Source organism: Prionailurus bengalensis, chromosome B4 (genome assembly GCF_016509475.1).
Source record: "Prionailurus bengalensis isolate Pbe53 chromosome B4, Fcat_Pben_1.1_paternal_pri, whole genome shotgun sequence".
NCBI lineage: Eukaryota > Metazoa > Chordata > Mammalia > Carnivora > Felidae > Prionailurus > Prionailurus bengalensis.
Genome location: NC_057358.1, coordinates 74694464 through 74716316, shown reverse-complemented (window position 1 = coordinate 74716316; position 21853 = coordinate 74694464). Strand labels below are relative to the sequence as shown.

Sequence of the window (21853 nt, the reverse complement as noted above, 5' to 3'; positions counted from 1 at the left end):
TATATTCTGATATGAAAATCAAGTCACTTGTAGTACAGGAATATGGGATTGCCCATATAATATGAGTAAGATAAAATATTGGACCAAATTTTATTAAACTATCAACAGATTATTCAGATATTTAGTCTTGGATAGTACTAGATAATCTGGATTAAAATATAATTCTTTTTCTTCCCTTGGGAATAAAGAATTTACTGATGGGAGCTTACAAACTAAAGGAAAAATTATTTTCCATGGAAATGTTGGGATCTCCAAGGGAGATACAGTTTCTTATGTTAAGGAAGGAAAATTAGATATTAATCTTACTGCTGGATTTATTTATCACCTTCAGGAATATAAAGTCATTTATAAAATTAACATGATGTTAACCACTGCATTGTTCAGCCTTACAATAGAAGTTTAAAAAGAATACATAAAGAAGAATTTGGAAATATGTAAGTGATGGCTAGACCACCACTTGGCTGAAGGCTGATTCAGGGATATCATTAAAGAACGGTACTAATAGGGTAACCACTAGCCATATGCACTACTTAAATTAATGCAGATTAAATTATAATTTATATATGTAATATAAATAAATAAATGTATAAATATAAATTAAAATTTCCTTTCTCAGTCATACTAGCCACATTTCAAGTACTCATTAGCCACATATTGCTAGTGGCTACCATACTGGACAGTGTAGAGTATTTCCATTTTAACTGAGAGTTCTGTTAACATTGTTTAGAGGAAATGAATTTCTGTTTGGGAAAGAGAAAATACTAGGGACAATAAAAATGTAAAATGTTAAAAACACATGTAGTTTCTTTTCACTGATATGTTGCTTCCAGACATCCTTCTCTGCAACATACTGAGCAACATTTTAAGATGTCGGGCTTTCTTAATAGCACTGATGGTTTTATTCATAAGAAAACCCAAAACCTTTTACAATACTGGGGTTTTTTTAAGCGTTTTAAAACATGTTTATTTATTTTTTGAGAGAGAAGGGAAGGGGTAGAGAGAGAGGGAGATTGAATCCCAAGCAGGCTCTGTGCTTTCAGATGTGGGGCTCAAACCCACAAATCCTGAGATCATGACCTGAGCTGAAATCAAGAGTTGGATGCTTAACCAACTGAGCCACCCAGGCGCCCCTACAATTTTGTTATAACCAAGAATTTTGGGCTTAAAAACAGAAGGTTGTTGAATTATGTACCTTTGATAGTTGAGGTTTATATAGTATAAAACTTTTACTTTAAACAGAATCAAAATTGGAGTATTTATGAAGTTTTTTGAGTAATTTGTAACAATAAGTTATACCAGTTTCCTACAATTTATTTTGTGTTCTCTGTTAAATTTTTACAATCTTACAGACAGTTCAGGTTTATGATGGAGCCTCTTACAGACGCATTTAAGTACAAGAATCTGGCACATATTTTAAAAATAGAATCCAACACCTTAATTACCTTTATACTGTTTGAAACTTTCCTTGGTCCTTTATTAGGTTTAACACATAACATTATCCAGCTTCTTTTATTTTAACATGTTACCAATTAGTACTTCCTTTCATCTTAATTTAATAATTTGCTTACTCAGTAGAAATAGTTTCATAAGTAATATACAAAGAAGGATGTTTTCTTTTACTTTATTTGTAATACCAGATGCTCCAAAAAAGAATTGTGTTTGAAGTTTCAAATGACTTACCTTTTTGGATTTTCTTTTGGAAAAGTCAAATATTACATATATGTTCTTTTGAGAGTTGCATGGACCATCTTTTCTTTGCCTGAAATGGTTCTAAATAGAAGATAAATTCTTGTGACCTCTAAATTAACATTTAGAGGCTTAAAGAGACCTTAGATAATTGTTTGGAATATAGAACATCTATTCCTGTTCATTTTATGTTGTCTATCTAGTAACTGTGAGGTTGTTCAGGCTTAGACAGAAGCTTTTCTTTGAAGATACATGTACTGGGGAAAATGATTTGTGGGTGAGTTATGCGTGTTTAATAGACTTTTAAAAATCAGTTCTTACATTAAACTGAGGGTTACTGGAGGGGTTATAGGAGGAGGGATGGGCTAAATGGGTAAGGGGCATTAAGGAATCTACTCCTGAAATCATTGTTTCACTATATGCTAACTAATTTGGATGTAAATTTTAAAAAATAAAAAATAAAAAAAAAGAATGAAGACTAATTAAAAAAAAATCAGTTCTTACATTGAATTAATCTAGGTGAGTCACTTAATGGCACTTTATTTCTTAATGTTTTATTTATAAGGATAAAAACTTATTCCAAGAAACCATTTTGCTATGTGTTGCGAGGGAAGAGAGAAGCATTTTTAATTTTATAGGGTTGAAGTCAGTTTATGAAGGTTGAAGGGTACCACAAACAAAGATCTTTTCTATTTCACTGTTCTCAGTGTGCTCTTGAAGTCTTCATGGGATGGGGATGTTTCTTTACACTTTGGTGTGCAAAGTAACCTCTTACACCAGTTTATCTGCTTTATTCTCCTTCCTATGATGTGATAATGCAGTCAAAGCTTTTTAAAATCTAGTTTAGTAAGGAGGTGGAAATGAACTAAAATGACTGGTTAATTAAGAGTTATGGGTGCCTGGGTGGCTCAGTTGGTAGAGTGTCCAAGTTTGGCACATTGGGCTCTGCACTGACAGTACGTAGCCTGCTTGAGATTCTCTCTCCCTCTCTCTCTCTGTCTCTCTCTCTACCCCTCCTCACATGCATGTGCTCTCTCTCTCTCTCTCTCTCTCTCTCTCTCAAATAAATAAACTTTAAAAATAATTTAGGGGCACCTGGGTGGCTCAGTCGGTTAAGCGTCCGACTTCAGCTCAGGTCATGATCTCGCCGTTTGTGAGTTCGAATCCCGCGTCAGGCTCTGGGCTGACAGCTCGGAGCCTGGAGCCTGCTTCGGATTCTGTGTCTCCTTCTCTCTCTGCCCCTCCCCAACTTGTGCTCTGTCTCTCTCTATCAAAACTAAATAAATGTAAAAATAATTTTTTTAAAAAGTGTAATTTCCATGACCCAGGTGGTATTATTCTTCTGATTTGCCTTCATGCCCTCCATTTTACCACTCCTGAAAACGTGTTAACCCCATTGTATTGTGGATTATGAATTCGGTTATTTGGTATAGTGGGAAAGTGGAGTCAAAATTTACATTGGGAGGTATTGAAAAATTTCAGTCATGAGAGTGCTACATAACACAGCTTTCCTGTGTATAGATCACTATGTAGTTGGTTGTCAATCTCTTACAACCTAAATAATTGTAATGATGCTTCATTCTTCAGACTGTCTACTTAAAGAACCTTTATGATAGCAAATTTAAGCTTTAATAAAAAAAGACATCTATTTTAATTACAGTTTTTAAATTTATCTCTCAGATACTCATGGCCTCCCCAGTAGAATAGCTAAAAACTACAGATTTGGTAATTGATATTAATGTATACCTGTCTTTCTCTACATTATAATTTTTGTGCTGTCACTGAAGTGCCTGTCCAATACTGCAGACAATCTCTTCACAAACACTAGAAAAGAGTATGTCATCATCTTAAATACAGTATTAATGTATAAAGGATAAAATAATGGAGTTTATTTTCTTCATATAGAAAATTGCAATTTGTTTTTCCTCTGGGCTATTTTTCCACCAAATGCTCAACTAATTCTACTTATTTTCTTATTACCCATCTATTCAAATTTTCTCATTACTCATCTATTCAAATTTAAGGATAGCTCTTTTTCATAAGGAGTATTTATTTACTCATGCCTCATAGTTCAAGGTGAATCTTGTTAGAACAGTAACATTATAGTGACAATGTAATTGAAATTTACTATGTAGGAAACAGTGATCAAGAAGAGAAAACTTAGTGTCTGTTTGCCTTTGCATAGATAATTGCTTAATTCATTCTATTTTTAGCAAAATGCTTCTGCGCATATTGAAATGTCACAGTGCAGGATGCTGCTAGCCTTGCCACAAAGTATTAAAGTTATTTTTTGAAGATTGGTGGTTATATTAAACTGTGTATAAGATTTTTTTTAAGTACCAGAGTATATTATTTAGTGAATGCTTCCCATTGTTTCTCTGGATCAGTATAGAATAGATGCTTTACTATAGTTACAAGTCCTTATGTAATCTGGTTCTCTGCTGAGTGACCTCATTTCTTACTGCTCTTCTGATTCACGCTGACCTTACTTTTCCTTGAACACATCAGGCACATACCTGTTTCAGGGCATTTGTATTTGCTATTCCTCTACCTGGAATAGTCTTTTATAAATTTCTATGACTTACCTCTTCCCTTGATTTAGGTTTCTATTGAAATATCACCTTTTTAGAAGGGTCTTACCTGTTGCTGCTATTTCCCCTCCATCACTTTCTATTTCCTTGTCTTTATTTTTTCATTTTCATTTTCCATAATTTTTTATTAGTCTCGCTTGCCAGTCCCTCTAACTGTAATATAAGCTCCACAAGGACAAGAATATTACTTTATTCAGTGCAGTATCTCTAGTGAGTGGTGCTTAGTAGGTATTCAAGTCAATACACGAGTGAATGAATATTATGGAGTATGTGCTTTTCCCTAAACTTATTATTGGGGTTTAGGAAAAAAGAGTAAATAATTGAGATAAAAACCATCTTTGGAAAATACTTACGATGTTAAAATTGGACAGGATAGAAAACAGCAAGGTATCCCACTCTGATCTTGACTATTCTAGTTGCTTCCTTGTGACTTTTTTAGTAGATGTCGGGAATCATGGGGTTTCTTGGAATCCTAATTGAGAAGTCCTCAAATGTTTTGTTTCTGGGACTGTCTCAGTTGACTCAAAAGTGATTGCCTATTGGCCTTCTGGTTTCATATCCTATAGTTTCTCTGCACTATTATTTACATATATGTCCCATAATTTTCCAAAATATAATATCTGGTATTTATTTCATTTAATTCCTGTTATAATTTTCTAGATATCCCTAATGATAATTCCTAATTATCTTGAAGGACTCTGCCTTAACTTTGGCAGAGCTTCTGGGAGTCTAGATGCTGCTTTGAGAAAAAAGTTGATTTATTGGATGTGTTTAAAATTTCTTCTTTTTTTTTCTCTAGACAGTCCAAGAAGAAGAAAGAGAGATTTACAGACAGCTACTACAGATGGTTACAGGGAAACAGTTTTCTGTAGCCAAACCCACCACACATTTTCCTTTACACCTGTGAGTCACAGAAACATATCAAATGAATTTAATTCTGTACTTTGTTATTTGATATTAAAACTATATTCTCCTCTTGCTAGGTCCCGATGTCTTAGTTCTAATAAGAATACTTTGAAAGACCCACTGTTTAAAAATGGAAGTTCTTGTGCAGCTCAGATTATTGGCTCTGATACTTCATCATCTGGATCTGCCAGCATTTTAACTACCCAGGAACAAGTGTCCCACAGTGTGTATTCCTTATCGTCTTATGCCCCAGATGTTGTTGCATTTGGATCCAAAGATTCTGATCCTCTCCATCAACCCCAACATCACCACTCTCTTCTACATCAGCCAGACAACTTACCAGCTTCAAATACACAATCGGAAGGTAACAATGGTTTCGTATATTTTCAGTAATAATAACCAGTTAACTGTTTATGGGATCTATGGGAATTGCAAGGTTGTAATGTGCATGTAATTTAATTAACATATAAGATACTTTAAATATATTTAATTCAGTTAGCCGTACCACAAATAAACTAAACCTATAAATAATTTACTTTTTTCTTACATGGAGATGCAAATGATTTCATATAATATTTTACTTAAAAAGATTAACTTCCTGAGCAGCGTCTAGAGTCAGAGTATAATCATCCCAATTACTTCAATACTTTCTCTGTTTCTAGTACTTTGCGATGAACATTAAGTACTCTGAAGTGCTAAGTTTTGGAACATCAATTAAGTATTGAAGTAAAAGTTCTTAACCAGGTAATACTTAGTAGAAAAACTGCATAGTAGGTTTATGCATTTTAGAATGGTCATCAGCAAATTTTGGAAACAAAAAGTTTTCTATTTAACTTTTAGCTAACCAAAATATCCAGAGACTTAGCATTCCAGTTAATTGAGGTTTTCTATGATAATTTTCTTTGTTTGCTTAGTTTCCCCTTTCTTTAGGTGTGTGTTATGTGTGTTTATGATAGTATGTATTTAGGTATATAACTTAAAACGAGTTTAAGGTTAAGTGATTAGACATTAGGGATCTTGTGATAGATCAGTCTCTAAGGCTCTTTCCTCCTTCCTTAGCTTTTTTTTTTTTTTTTTTTAAGATATTTCTCACTTTCTTAAAATTTTCACTTGGGGATTAAAATTGTTAGTGGCATCACTATATAGCTATACATATTCATGAAAACCTTTATAAAATTTTGTGAGATGATTTACTGGGAACTACCATTAAAAAAAGCTTTAACCTCAAAAACATAACATTGTATGACAAATGCTTAGCTACAACTAAACTGAAACGAATATGCTATAGTACATTGAATGTTTCATTACTTTCCTTGTACCATTTAATAAATATCCTAAATGAGGTGTCAGTCATTTAGAAGGACATGATTCCTGCCTTTATCAATAACACAAAATAAATGATAGAATTTGTACTTTTTTAGACCCTGCTACTTCTGTAGCTTTTTCTCTTTCTGCCTCTGCCTTCCCCTCCCCCCTCCCCCCTCCCCCCTCTCACCTTATTCGGTCTCATGGTAGTTCATGAACTAAAGACTTTTGAGAAGTTGTGGCTTATTCTTGTTCCCCAGGAACAGAAAGAAGCAGCATAGGAATCAAGTACAGCCCAGGAGTAGATGGTGAAGGGCATATATACTTGTATTTTTGGAGCGACTTCTTTCTTTGTGAGGCAGGCTCTTCCCTAAGCCCTATTTCTGGCTCAGTGAAAGTGGACCTGCCTCCTTTTGTCTTCCATCTTACCTTTGTCCTTGTGCTGCATTATTTTTATGAAAACAGAATACACTGAAGTATGGGAGCTTAAACTATAGACACCTGGAGTGTATAACTGGGTAGAATTTTTTAAATAATAATATGCTGTTGTGTTTCTTTTTTTAGGATCAGACTCTGTGATTTTACTCAAAGTGAAAGATTCCCAGACTGCAACTCCCAGGTAAACTATGGAAAAAAAGACATTCTTGATATATTGTTTTCTTTTCCCTCTCTTTAATCACAATTTCTTCACTGAGAGTTGCATAACGTAAAAGTAAAACTGCCTCAATTCAGATTTCTCGCCTGTGTTATTTGAATTATTTCAGTGACTTTTTAATTAGTCGTCTTCTTCCGTCCTCCTTGTTGTGCTTCATTCCATCTTCCGCCATATTCTCTAATCCATTCTTTGCCTGTTCTTTTCCATCTTCCATTCTACATCCAGAGTGGTCTTTCTACAGTGCATATCTGATCATTCATTAAACTCCCTCAGGAGTGGCTATCAGACATAAAATCATGCCCAAATTCCTTAGTATGGTATACAAAGCATTTCCTCCACATGCCTTATCACACATTCTTTCCTTTAACAAGTACGAATTGATAACCTACTGTGTGCTGTGTCCTAATATAGACATTGGGGATAACAGCAGTGACCAAAATGAAATCCCTGCACTCAAGGGGCTTACATTCTAGTTGTAAGGGGTGTAAGGAAAGAGGTGGGGGACAAATTATGAACAAATAAATAAATGTGTGTGTCTGATAGTGATAAATGCTGTGAAGAAAAATAAAGCAGGGCAATATATAGACTGGGGTTAGGGGGGCACTGTTTATTTGGGTGGTCATGGCAAGGCTGAGAAATGACATTTGAGAGAGACATGATAGAGGTGAGAGAAGGAGCCATATGGGAAGATGGGAGTCTTTCATGTGTTAATTACACACACATTAGTAGTGTGTGATATGTGCTTTCTTACCTGCATAGTCATTGTTCCATCTGCCTTGTATGTAACCCTACCTCAACTTGTCTATCTAAAGAAGCAGGAGTCTCTTTCTTAGCTTTTAAGTCTCAATTCAAATGTAATTTTCTATATGATACTTGACTTCTATATGGAACTTCTTGCTCTGTAATTCAGTAGGTTACTACTTAGATTGCAGTTTCTTTGCCATTAGCAGTTCAGTTGCTGGAATGAAAATAGTATCCATTTTTCCATTGAGAAAATTAGGAATAATGATGTTTCTTTCTCATCTCAGTTTCTTTACTTCTTTGCAACTCTCCTGTGTGTCCTAAATTTTAGATATTTTTAAAAAATTCTGTTATAATTTCTCAAGGAGACTTTACAGTTTGGATTCCTTATTCTTTATGTGTGGGTTTTATTTTATTTTGTTTTGTTTTTATTTTGAGTCAGACCTGGGTTCTGATCTCGTCCAGGCATCACATAACTTTAGACAAGTTACTGTTCTGAACCTAGTTTCCTTATCAATAAAAATGCCAGTGTTAATATGTTACTGTATATTGAATTGCTGTGAAGGTTAACATACAGAAAAATACTTACAATGAAAGTGTTTCAGGGTGCCTCAGTTAGTTGAGTGTCCAGCTCTTGATTTCAGCCCAGGTCATGATCCCAGGGCTGTGATATTGTGTCCTGTATCCAGCTCCTCACTGATACGGAGCCTGCTTGAGATTCATATTCTCTCTCTCTCTCTCTCTCCCTCTCTCCCTCTCTCCCTCTCTCCCTCTCTCCCTCTCTTCCTCCCCCCCTCTCCTTCTCCCTCTCCCTCTCCCCCTCTCTCATCCCCACCCCCTTCCCTGCTTGCTCACTTGCTCTCTCAAATAAAATAAAAGTCGTTTAATGCGTAGTGCACAAAAGTAGGTATTCTTTATTGGGAAAAAGTCGATCTCATGTAGAGAATGCTTTTAATTCTTCAGTAGTTCTTTACCCTTTGTGCCTTTCCTTTATGGAGGATTTCTATTAGTGATGCCTGAAGAATGAGAGGGAGGGAGAAATCTGTTGGATAAGGCCGATTGAATAATGCTGTTTATTGCAGTTGGAGCCCACTTTCCCAAGTCTTGGCCAATTGGCTCTTTATTCTTAATCTCCCCCCACTGCCTGTCCATTAAATTCTAGCAGTGAAGATCTGCCCTTATTTCCTAGAATATAGCATGCTGTTTCCTGTTTTTGTGCCATTGTACATGCTGATCCTAACCCCTGGAATTTCCTGTCTTTCTTTGTCCACTTGTTAATCTCGTTTTGCTTTTCAAAATCTGACTCAGGTGTTATTTTTTTCTCAAGACATTACTCTGACTTCTCCAGATAGTATTAGTCTTTTCCTCTGGTACTTTTATCCCTATATCTTATTTATTACTAATACTTTTGCATCTATCATCTAGTGTGGATCATAATGCCTGGCACATGATGGGTACTTAGTAAATAAATCTTTGTTAAACAAATGACTTTCCTAGAAATCCTAAAAGGCTCTCTTGCATAGCCCAAGAACTCATCATCTTCATGTTGGTTTAAGGCTTTGGTTTATTGAAAAGTATGTTACAATAGTAGAAATCACAGTCTTTGGAATTGGACAGACACAGTTTCTAATCCTGACTCTTCCAAGACAGTTGATCCTTCTGAACTTCCCATTTCCTCTTCTATACACATGAGTAATAATTCCTTATTCTATATTATATTGAGGTTTAACTAAAAGAGAATTATCATGAGGCTTAACTAATATAAAACAGCTAGAGCAGAATTTCACACAGAGTACTAAGTAGGTGCTCATAAGTAGTTGTAGTTATTTTTGCTGTATGCTTCAATCATAATGAGAAATAATATATAATCTCTTTGAAAAGCAAGAAGATTTTGTTTTTTCCCCCTGCATTTTACTTTCCTAATCTATCAAATACCTACGTCCACTGAAAAGAAATACTTTTCCCTTACATTATTCACGTATGCAATAAACACTGAGTACTCGCTGTGTGCCAGGCACAATTCTTGGTGCAGAGGATACAGGAGTAAATAGAAAAGACAAAAATTCCTATCCTCATTAAGCTTATGTTCTAATAAAGGAAGCAGACAAATTTCAATAGCAAGATCTACTACTATGAAATTCTGGGCAATTCCTGTCACTTTGTGTTGTGCAGTCAATGTGTTTTCGTGTTCATTCATTTTTAGTATCACATACTAAGCCCCTCACAGTGCTACCACTGATCTTTGTGGCTTTCTATCTTGGTTGTTACATCAGTATCCACTGTGCCAAAGGCATAGGCCGCTTCTCCTATGTTTTCCCCTTATTAACCTCAGTGACAGTGGGGAGGCAGTAGAACAGCATATTCATTGCCAAACCCTAGCCTAAGGATGATTGGGAATACTAATTCTCAAAAGGTAGTCTGGGGAGCAAGGGATACCTTCTGAGTCCTTGTTCTTGCCTTCACTAAGACAGACTGTAGCAATTCAAGAACTGAAAGGGATTCTAACCTCCATGTTTTACAAATTTGAAGCTAAGGACCATGGAAATGAAGTGACTTGTTCAAAGTCACACAATGAATCCGGGTCCACTCCAGGAGATCCAGGTCTCTTAACTCCCAATTTCATGCTCTGTGCACTTCTACTTGTATCTGAAAGTTTTTTTTGGAAAAGTGTTCACTCTTCTGTTTGTTTCTGTGAGAGATCACAGTTAGGGATTGGCAAGGAGGTGAGGATGTGTGAGAAGAGCAAGAGGCTCTGGAAGAGGGAACATGCCTGTGACTATGCTAAGCATTATTCATTTGGGTTGTCAGCAAGAGCCGCTTGGAATAGAATTGGTTTCTCATCTTTGGAGTGGAGCTGTATCTTGCTAATTCTCCACTTTGGTTCATTGGCTAACTAACCATCTGATACAGACTATTCTGTCGGTGGGGATTTTCAGTATCCATTATGACTTGGTTGAATATATTTTGATTCAAGTAGACTGACAGGAAGAAGTCCAAGAACCCATAAGGTTTGACTAAATCATTAATATATCTGTCAATCTAAACCATTTTGGAAGAGTAACGTTCTAGCTTAATATATTATCTTGACAAGTGATGTACTCTTTCGCGTTGGGTTGGTCTCATAAGGAGCAAGGTGCAAGTAAGGACCTGTGTTACAGTTAATTTCTCTGTTGAACTTTGGGCCATCTTTTTAACTACTATGTATGTGAGTGACTCATAGCTGTATTCCTTTAGTTCCCAGTTACAATTATTTTATGTAATTTATGACCTTCGCTTTATTGTATACATGTAAAGCATTCTTTTAAATTATTTCAATGATTGATTTTCTTGGTGAAAATATTTGAATTTTCTTATGAGCCTCCTGTTCATTTGCCATTTTTTTCCCCCACCATAGTCCTGCATTTTTCCAGGCAGAGCTGTGGATCAAAGAATTGTAAGTTATTGTTTTTGGTATCATTTTTCTTTCTCAATCTCTTCCTTCTCAGAAGAAGTCAATTAGCCAATCACCCTACCTATTTTTAGTCAGTAAAAATTCCCTATTTATATCTATTTATAAAACAGCTTTTAAGTTGTTGGGTTTTTAAAATTCTCTTGGGGTTGGGGCATTTCTATGCTCAGGTTTATTAAATATATAACAATTGCTGAAGCTAAATTGAATTGGAAAACTATTTTGATATTAAGTATTACATAGAAAGGAAAATAAGTGCCCTTATTTTTACATTGGTAGAACTAATTTATTGAATAATTCACATTTCTGGAGTTTGCAAAATCACTACAAGTTTTTAGTTTCCAGTTTTAATAACTCTAAGGTATTCAGATCCCTGGACTTATTCACTGTTTTTAGAGAAAAAAATAAATCCATATTTTTTCTTTTGGATCATAAGTACAGTATTTGAATTAAAACCTCGATAGTATCTTGTATTATTTGCTCCTTTGGGATTCAATCACATTTTTGGATTTCTAGAATGAAGCTTCAGTCTCTCCATAATCTTAGAGATTATGTTTATCTCTAAATTTTAATGTTAAAAAAAAAGTACTACACATTTACACATAGCCACAAATATCACCTGTTCACATTTAGCAACAAACTAATAATTTCATCATTTGATTAAAAAATAGTATGATAATTTCAATAACACCATGTGGTTTCACTCTGTCTTAAATAGCAATAAGGTTAGTGTAGGCACTTTAGACTTTCTATATGGAGGTTTTATGTTTAGTGCTCATTGTTCATCAATAACATGCATGATGCTAAGACAGTGGTCTGCATTTGGTCACATTCCTTTTCATTTCCTAGAACTAGTGTTTATGATTCTCGAGCACGGGAGAGATTGCGCCAGATTGAAGAGCAGAAAGCACTAGCATTGCAGCTTCAAAACCAGGTAAAAAACAAAATTGGGGATAAGATTGTAAATAAATAGCACATCCAAGTTGCAACTAATTTGGAAGATTACCTGGATTTGGGGTCAAAGTTGTAATTGCGAGCTGCTATGATAGCATAGCACTTAGATTGTGTGATTAGTCTATGTGCTTGGTCTCTCCAGATGGTTCTACTCAGTGTATGTAGACAAATAGTAGTTTTCTTTATCCCACTTATTCTAAAGTTCTGTTTTGCAGAGACTGCAGGAACAGGAACATTCAGTACATGATTCAGTAGAACTGCATCTTCGTGTCCCTCTTGAAAAGGAGATCCCTGTAACGATCACCCAAGAAACAGAAAAGAAAGGTCATAAATTAACTGATAGTGAAGATGAATTTCCTGAAATCACAGAGGTAAATTACGTACTATGGATTCTTGTGCTAACAAGTGTGTTTAGAAAAGATACTTAGAATGAATTTCAAACACAGAAATAATAGAATACCTGGCATTTAAAGTATCCATTGTATTGCATACTCCCGCTTTCATTTGTATTACTAATCTTGGCTTTATTTTTAAAGGATTACTGAAAATTGAAGAAAGAATTGTGAGTGGTTTTTCATGACTTCAGTGAAAAAACATTAATAAATTTGTGTTTTATGTACATTTTTACTTTTAATGTATATGTACGGGTAGTTTGACATCAGATAATAAGTTGAGGCTTACTATTTTTTTAAGTAATAAAAAATCAGTTAAATATATTAAAGTCTGTACATGTTTTTAATATTTATTTTTGAGAGTGCGTGTGTGCATGCACAAGCTTGGGAGGGTCAGAGATAGATGGGGACAGAGGATCTGAAGTGGGCTTTGTGCTGACAGCAGAGAACCCAATGCAAGACTCAGACTCACAAACCGTGAGATCATGACTAAGGCTGGGTTGAATGCTTAACTGACTGAGCCACCCAGACACCCCAAAGTCTTTGTACATTTTAAGATAATCTGTTCCTTGACTCATTCTTCTGTTTGAAAAACTATCATATAGTTAGTAAGTATAACACATGTATTATAGTGTGCTGGATTCCATAATTTACATTTTAAAAACCCAAATTTGTCTAGAAAAATGTCTGAAACACACTACCTGTATCCCCTGCTACCTTTTGGGAAAGAGTCTATTTGTTAAGAAATTGTGTGGGCCAAAGATATGAAGTATAATTAGGTCTTCTTGTAGACTTAGAAAATTTGATAGCAGAAGGTTATTTCAGACTTTAGGAATAAAAGGAAGAAAGGTCTGAAATGTTGTGCTGCGATGAGAAGGGGGGACAGGATAGAATGAAAGGAGATAACCCAGGAGATTACTGGAAAGAATAAAAACTAAAATGTTAGAAGTGAACAGTTGATTACTGATATAGTCTGGGGGTTATATGGGGTTTGGTGAGAAATCTAGTGTGTCTGTAGCCATGTACACTTCATCTCTGGTACCTCTTGGTTCCCTAGGAAATGGAGAAGGAAATAAAAAATGTATTTCGTAATGGGAACCAAGATGAAGTTCTGAGTGAAGCATTCCGCTTGACCATTACACGCAAAGATATTCAAACTCTGAACCATCTGAACTGGCTCAATGATGAGGTAATCTCGCACCTGTTTTTATATTCAAATAGTAAGCATTAAGTGGAAACTAAGTCAAGGTGTTACCTCACTGTTTCTTGAAATGTGGTCCTTAGATGACCTGTGTAGAATCAGCTCTCTTAGGGTTTCTCCATTCTCCTGAATAAGTATGAGACAGTGTGGTGGAGATACTCATTTTAAGCAAATACCCCAGTTTATTTGTTATGTACCTTCAAGTCTGAGAACTGCTGATTTACCATTTTATGTATAGACAGTTTAGACACTGAGGGAGAGAACATTCATTCTCACTCTCTTTAAGGCACCTACCCAGCAGTTCATCTATTGAACAAATATTTAATAGTGGACTGTGTTGTAGCATGAAGGAGTTCTTTGGGATTTCCATTAGGGATTCCATTTCTACTTCCTTTTTTATCTCTACTTGTTCTAGATCACTTAGGATATGAGAGATAAGCTTTCTCAAGTAGCCTACATTTATAAGTAGCCTACATTTATTATATATATGATATATATATTTTGGAAGTGCTTATTTTTGAGAGCGAGAGTGCGCATGTGTGTGCCAGTGGGAGAGGGGCAGAAGGAGAGGTACACAGAGGAACTGAAGCAGGCTCTGTGCTGACAAAAGAGAGCCCAATGCCAGGCTCAAACTCACAAACTGTGAGATCATGACCTGAGCCAAAGTTGGATGCTTAACCGACTGAGCCACCCAGACACCCCTGTGATATTTTTTAAACTGACATTGAAAAAGCTGTATTATTAAATATTTGATGTACTGGGTTGAAAGAAAGGAAAGAAAGCTATGGCTCTCAGCTTCTGCTAATAATTTTAAGTAGATTAATTATACTACAGTCTTTAAGCAATCTTAAACTTGTAGGAGCCTATTTTATTTCAGAGCAATATTTTCGTGGCAAAAGAAGAGAACGGGGTTGGGTTTTTTCCCTGAGTAACTTCTTCCTTTCTTAGGCCCAGAAGAAACATCCTTGCCTGATATATTGAGTATACTCAAAACTTCACAGCTGTGGGAGATTTTTAGGAACTCAGTATAGTATGCACTAGCTATTCTAGATACCTAAAGTTTTGTCTTGCATGCTTACAGTCTTCCAAATAATAATATTGGCTAACATCTTTTGAGCATTTACCTCATGCTAGGCACTATTATTGTAAGTGTTTTATGTGTTCTATTCATATAACAGTCGCCACAAACCTTGGAGAGGTATATACTGTAGTTTAACTGTCTCTGTTTTATAGATGAAGAAACAAAGCCTGGAAAGATTAAGAAACTTCTAAAGTTATATGGCTAATAAGTAGCAGAGTCAGGATTTAGACCCAAGCGTTGGATCTTATCTGTTATACTATACTGCCTCAGAATCTTAAATTGGATCCTGTCTTAGGATTAGATGTATTGAATGTGAGAGCCATATGCCATGCCCAGCATGTTGATTTTCTTTAGGGCCAGCTGGACTAGCCCCATTCTTTTTGCCAAAGGTCAGTTTCTAAAATACAAATTTCAGAAGTTCATCACTTCCCTGAATAAATCTTTGAACAAAAATGTTAAGGAATATATGGTTTGACATTGTCTTGCTTTAGGGGAAACCACCCTTGCTCAGAATAGTGATACTAGAACATTGGATCAAATAACAGAAAGAAAAAAAAAGAGTTCACCAAATCAAAGGGCAAAATAGAAATGAAAGACAGTCAAAAGTATCCACCAATTAAATGTTTTTGATTTTAAGACATTAATCTGTGGTTTCTTGCCATTTTTTGCCTACTACTGCTAAATGGGAAGAGGTCAGTTGTTCTATTTGGCTTGTAGCTCATTTGTTGTAAATTACGCAAAACCTCCTAGAGGGCAGCAATGAGTAGGATATGAGATGAGTCCTTGCTATTTACTGTGGCAGTTACCTCAGTGAGATACCTTACAGAGGCGGCATTCATCAGGACATATTTTCCATTCCCTCGGCCCATCAAAGGTTTGGTTTCTAGCAAGCAAAGTTAATGGAAATTACATTATGTAGGAGAGTCGAGGAGAAGGAGAGATTCCTTGTCTACTTTATCTCTACTACACCTACCCATAACTTGTGTAGGGAGTGCTTGCTAGAATTATGTTAACCTTGAAAGCAGGTACCAGTTCACATGTCTGTGATGATGGTAACTATTTTGAAGTGCACCATTGTCAAAGTACTGTATTTTTCAGGCTTTTAAGGTTACTGTTCTTGAGAAGTTAACATTCTGATGAGGAAATAGTAGATATCCTTAAGTATTCATGTTCATTTAAAAATAAGTTATTCGTTTCTCAGTTGTGAATTCTCAGTTTTCTTTTGCAAGTAATTTGTCCTCTCTTCAATCCTATTCTTCCCTCAAATATATATTTTCATTATAACCATTTCTCTTCTTTCTGTATTTCCTATCACTTTTATAGGCTGCTTTAAATATTTCTCCAAAATAAGGTAACTGATATAATATTCTTACCATTTTATAGACAAGGAATATAAGACCCTAGAAGTAAAAGGGATCAGATTTAGTTTAATAAGGAAAATAAAACCTAGAAGTCCTGTATTTAGAATATGTACAGAAAGCTATTAGGCTAACCTTTCTCTGATCTCTTTACTAAAAGAAGAGTTGGCTACATTACCTGCTCATAAAATAACAGCTTTCAAACATATTTTCATGAGTGGATTTATGTATAGATGAATAGTTAAATTCTGTATAGCTTCAGAGGACTAATGATTGACAGGATTGACATTTTAACTCACTATAAGAAAATGAAACTTCTCAAAAATGGAATGTGGGAACTGGCTGCCTTTGTAAAGAATGCAAAAAGAGGCTGGAAGGCTTATAACACCAGGGACATTATAGATGGGGATTTCTATACTGGGTCTGGCAATTAGTTTTGAATAGAAATATCTAAAGAAAGGAGGTCAGGGTTAAGAAGAGGTGGAATTAGTTGCAAAACTAGATTAAAAATCACAATCAAGAAACAAAGGAAGTGTTTTAAAAATATTTGTTTACTTTTAATATAATTTATTGTCAAGTTGACTAAATAGTATATACAGTATGCTCTTGGTTTTGGTGGTAGATTCCTGTGATTCATCGCTTACATACAACACCCAGTACTCATACCAACAAGTGGCCTCCTCAATGCCCATCACCCATTTTCCCCTCTCCCCTGTCCCCACCCCCAATCAAGCTTCTGTTTGTTCTCTGTATTTGTCTCTTATGGTTTGCCTCCCTCCTTCTCTGTTTGTAACTATTTTTTTCTCCTTCCCCCATGGTCTTCTGTTAAGTTTCTCAAGTTCCACATATGAGTGAAAACATATGATATCTTTATTTTAGAGAGATTGAGAAAGAGAGAGAGAGCGTGAAGAGGGGAGGGGCAGATAGAGAGGGAGACATCAAATCCGAAGCAGGCTCCGGGCTCCACACTGTCAGCACAGACCCCAGTGTGGGGCTCAGACTCAAGAACCATGAGATCATGACCTGAGCCAAAGTCAAATGCTTAACTGACTGAGCCACCCAGGTGCCCCAGAAAGGAAATATTTTTAAATGGATGCCAGCACTAGAAATTATTTGTTGATCCCTGGCAATTGATTTAGGTAACTTCTGTGATTCAGTGGCTTGATGTTTGTGCTTTATAGCCTGATGATTCTACTTCTTAGAGGGCTTAAGCATTGTTTTATAAGTCTTCAGATAAATTTAGAAATACATGGAAATTATGTAGGCATACAAATAAATGGATCTGACTTCTGTTTCTGGTCATGATAAAATAAAATGGATGAGGTTTACCCTTTCAGTTTAGCTAGAAAACTGAACAAAACATGAGACAACAATTTTCAGATGGTGGATAACAAGATCCCTGAGAGAAGGAAAATGAAAGGGATGAGCTGATGATTTCCCCACCTCACTAGGGTGGTATGTTGGGGGTAGAGAGCTGGAAGAACCTGGAAGTATCTGACAGTCTTGCCAAGTGGAGGAGACAATTCAGACATCAGGGAGGTGAAAGTCGCTAAGATTTGTGAGGTACAATACTGAAGGGAGGGTGGCTGCACAAAGAGAAAGTCCCAGAGACATGCAGAGGCCCCACTTAAATCTTTGACTGAGCATTGATCTGTACGTATATAGAAAGAAAATACCAGAGGCTAGGGAAAGAACACCAGAAAAAAGGAATCAGAACAAACCTCAAAGCTAACACAGGTGCTTAGAGTAGTTCATATTCCAACCAGTTAGAGTGGAAAGGTCATGAGGCATTGAATAGAGCCTCAAAAGGATATTGCCTCAGGAGTTGGGCCAAACTGGCCCTAGAATAGAGGCTACTCTGGACCTATGGTAGCAAAGTTTAATTTAAGCCTTGAAAACTTGAAAATGAGTTGAATGACTTACCTGTATCACAGAACAAAAGCCCAACAATATTTAAAGAAATACAAACATATTCTGGTAACAACAAAACCTAGTGACATGAAATCACAATATCCAGCATCCAATCAGATGTTACCAGGCATATAAGGTAGAAGGAAAATGCAATTTAGAACAAAGGAAAAAACAGTTACTAGAAATACCCAGAAATGACAAAAATGATAGAACTAGCTTACGTTGGCAGGATATTAAAGGGGATGTTATAAATACATTCCATATGGTTAGGAATTTAGAGGAAAATTAACATTATGGTGAGAAAAATGGAAGATGTAAAAGAAGACTTCAGTTGAACTTAACAGCGATGAAAAATACAGTATCTGAAATAGAGAATGTAAGAGGTAGGATTAATAGTAGACTGGACCCTACAGAAGAAAAAAGTAGTGAATTACAATATATGGCAACAGGAACAATCCAAATGAAACAAAAGGCTGAAAAAAGATGAGTATCAATGAGCTGTGGAGCAATATTAAGCAGTCTAAGCATGTAATTAGAATCTCAGAAGGAAAGATGGGTGTAAGTGTTATCAGAAAAAATGTTTGAAGATACACTGGTAGATTTTCCAACTTTGGAAACTTAAACACTGGCAGATTCAAGAAATTCAGCATACCCCAAGTAGGAGAGACACCACACCAAAAAGTATAATAACCAAGTTGCTGAAAACCAGTGGTAAAGAAAAACATAACAAAAGCAGCCAGAGGAAAATAGATACATTATATACTAAAGGAATATATAATGTGTTTCCAACAGAAGTAAGTGTAGGCCAGAAGACAGTGTAGCTACCTTTTTCAGATACTGAAGGAAAGGGGTGCTTGGGTGGCCCAGTCAGTTAAGCATCTGACTCTTGATTTATGCTCAGGTCATGACCTCATAGTTTGTGGGTTTGAGCCCCACATTGGGGCTCTGCACTGTCAGTGCTTGGGATTCTCAGTCTCTCTCTCTGCCCCGCCCCCATCTGAAAAAATAAACTTAAAAAATTTTTAAGAAAAAGGTACTGAAGGGAAAAGAAAACTTGTCAACTTGCATTCCATACCCAGCAAATACATCTTTCAAAAAACAAGGGTGTACTTTTTTCAGACAAACAAATGCCGAGAGAATGCATCACTAACAGACCTGTCTTATAAGAAATATTAAAGGGTATTCTTCAGGCAAAAGGAAACTATGAGGTAGAAATTTGAATCTATACAAAGGAATGAAGAGCAGTGAAAATGTCCTCATTTTTTAATACCTCTGTAAGACAATTGACTAGTGAAAGCAGAAATAAGACAATGTATTGTGGGATTTGGAATATAAGATATGACAGTCATAACACAAAAGAGGGGGGAAGTGAAAGTACATACTAGCATAAGATTTGTACACAGTATGTGAAGTGGTATAGTGTTATGTGAAGATAGATTGTCATAAGTTAAAGACCTATATTAAAAATCCTAGAGCAACCACTGAAAAACAAAAATAAAAAACAAAGCGGTATAGTTAATAAGCAAATAATGAAGATAAAATGGAATAAAAATACGCAATCCAATGGAAGCCAGGAAAAGAAGAAAAAAGATATGAAGAACAGACCCAGCAATATCAATAATCACATTAAATGTAAATGGTCTAAGCCAGCACACCCAATAGAAATATAATGTGAGCCACATATGTAATTAAACATTTTTTTTAATGTTTATTTTTGAGAGAGAGAGAACGAGCAGGGGAGGGGCAGAGAGAGGGAAACACAGTTTGAAGCAGGCTTCAGGCTCTGAGCTGTCAGCACAGAGCCCGACACAGGGCTCAAACTCGTGAACCATGAGATCATGACCTGAGCTGAAGTCGGATGCTTAACCGACCGTGCTATCTAGGTGCCCCTTAAATTTTCCAGTAGTCACATTGAAAAAAGTAAAAAGAAACAGGTAAAATTAATTTTAATAGTATATTTTACTTAACGTGATGTATGCAAAATGTGTCATTTTAGTGTATAGTAAATATTAAAATATTATTCAAGAGATATTTTTACCTCCCCTTTAAAATTTGTACATGGGGGGCCTGGGTGGCTCTGTCATTTGAACGTCAGACTCTCGATTTCAGCTCAGGTCATGATTCCAGGGTTGTGGGATCGAGCCCCACACCCAGCTCCGCTCTGAGTGTGGAGCATCCTTAAGATTGTCTCTCTCTCTCCATCTGTCCTTCTCCCCTGCTTGCATGCAAGGTGCTGTCTCTGTAAAAAAAAAAAAAAAAGCAGAACTGTCACAAGAAAGAAACCCATTTTGTTTTATTATTTATTTCAAATCCCTGTTTTTGCTTTTTTTTAATTTTTTTTTAGTAATCTCTACACGTAACATGGGGCTCAACTCACAGCCCTGAGATCAAGAGTTGTGTGTTCTTCCCACTGAGCCAACCAGGTGCCCCAAGAAACCCATTTTAAATGTGAAGACACAGTTAAAAGTAAAAGGATGCAAATACTAGTCAGGAGAAAGATGAAATATAACTGTATTAATATCATATCAAGTAGAATTCAGAGCAAGGAATATTACCAGTGACAGACATTTCAAAAGGAGTAGGTTCTTCAAGAGTACTTAACCTAGGTATGTATACACCTAGTAACAGAACTTCAAAATATGTGAAGCAAAACTGATAGAACTGAAAGGAGAAATAGATAAATCTTTAATTACTGTTGGAGACTTTCACATCTCTCTCAACAATCAATAGAAGAAGTAGAAAATCATAAAGGATATAAAAAGCCAGAGTAGGGGCACCTGGGTAGCTCAGTCAGTTGAGCATCCGACTCTTGGCTTCAGCTCAGGTCATGATCTCGCAGCTTCATGGATGCAAGCCCCACATTGGACTCTGTGCTAACAGCACAGAGCCTGCTTGGAATTCTCTCTCCCTTTCTCTCTGCCCCTCCTCCACTCAGGCTGTGTCTGTCTCTCTCAAAATAAATAAATAAACTTAAAAAACAAAAAAAAGCCAGAGTAGGTACCCAAATGCTTGTGGGCAGGAAACACTTCCTTCTCTACACAGCACTAAATATGCCCTGTTCCATATGGAGAGACAGGATGATGCTCTCCGGTCTCTTTATTTTCCCTCCAGGACCCTGTTCTTCCTATCATCCCTTACTATTAATTTACATGGATGAATTAGGAAAAGAGCAAGCAGACATGTCTTTCCTTATTAATTATTGTCAGTTATTTCCAAAGTGCAAAATCATTAGACTGTTGGAATTTTGTATTTCTGACTTCTTTCCAGCTAGGGAAATACCATAAGGAAAAGACTCATAGCATTTATGGGGAGTGAGGGAGTACAGGTGAATTAAGGTAGAATCTATGTAGCAGACTGACTACACTGATGACAAACCTAACTAGCCAGGCAGACTAATTACCTATTTTGTAAGTCTCATCTCTGAAAGGAAAGAAATGTCTTTCAACTATCCTGTATCACAATAGCCTTGTGTATAGAGAAGTTAGTCTTACTTGATTGATAGTAGGGACGTAAGAAGTAAGACTTAATAAGTGATATACTAAGATCATCTGACTTTTATTGCAGAATCAGCATCTGAAATCAGAGCACATAACTCTGCCTAGCATTCTGACTTTTGTAACAAAA

At 36.0% G+C, this 21853-nt stretch overlaps 1 protein-coding gene across 8 annotated transcripts in view; it reads left to right on the top strand.

Moving 5' to 3' along the window:
* Positions 1-21853, top strand: part of SENP1 (SUMO specific peptidase 1) — a 53293-nt gene that overhangs the window by 19474 nt on the left and 11966 nt on the right. For all 8 annotated transcript variants that reach the window (XM_043563765.1, XM_043563767.1, XM_043563766.1 and 5 more), the window contains 7 exons: positions 5077-5180; positions 5261-5547; positions 7053-7107; positions 11279-11317; positions 12182-12266; positions 12502-12657; positions 13736-13867. In XM_043563765.1, coding sequence (XP_043419700.1) covers positions 5077-5180; positions 5261-5547; positions 7053-7107; positions 11279-11317; positions 12182-12266; positions 12502-12657; positions 13736-13867 — 858 coding nt within the window. The remainder of the gene's footprint in view (positions 1-5076; positions 5181-5260; positions 5548-7052; positions 7108-11278; positions 11318-12181; positions 12267-12501; positions 12658-13735; positions 13868-21853) is intronic.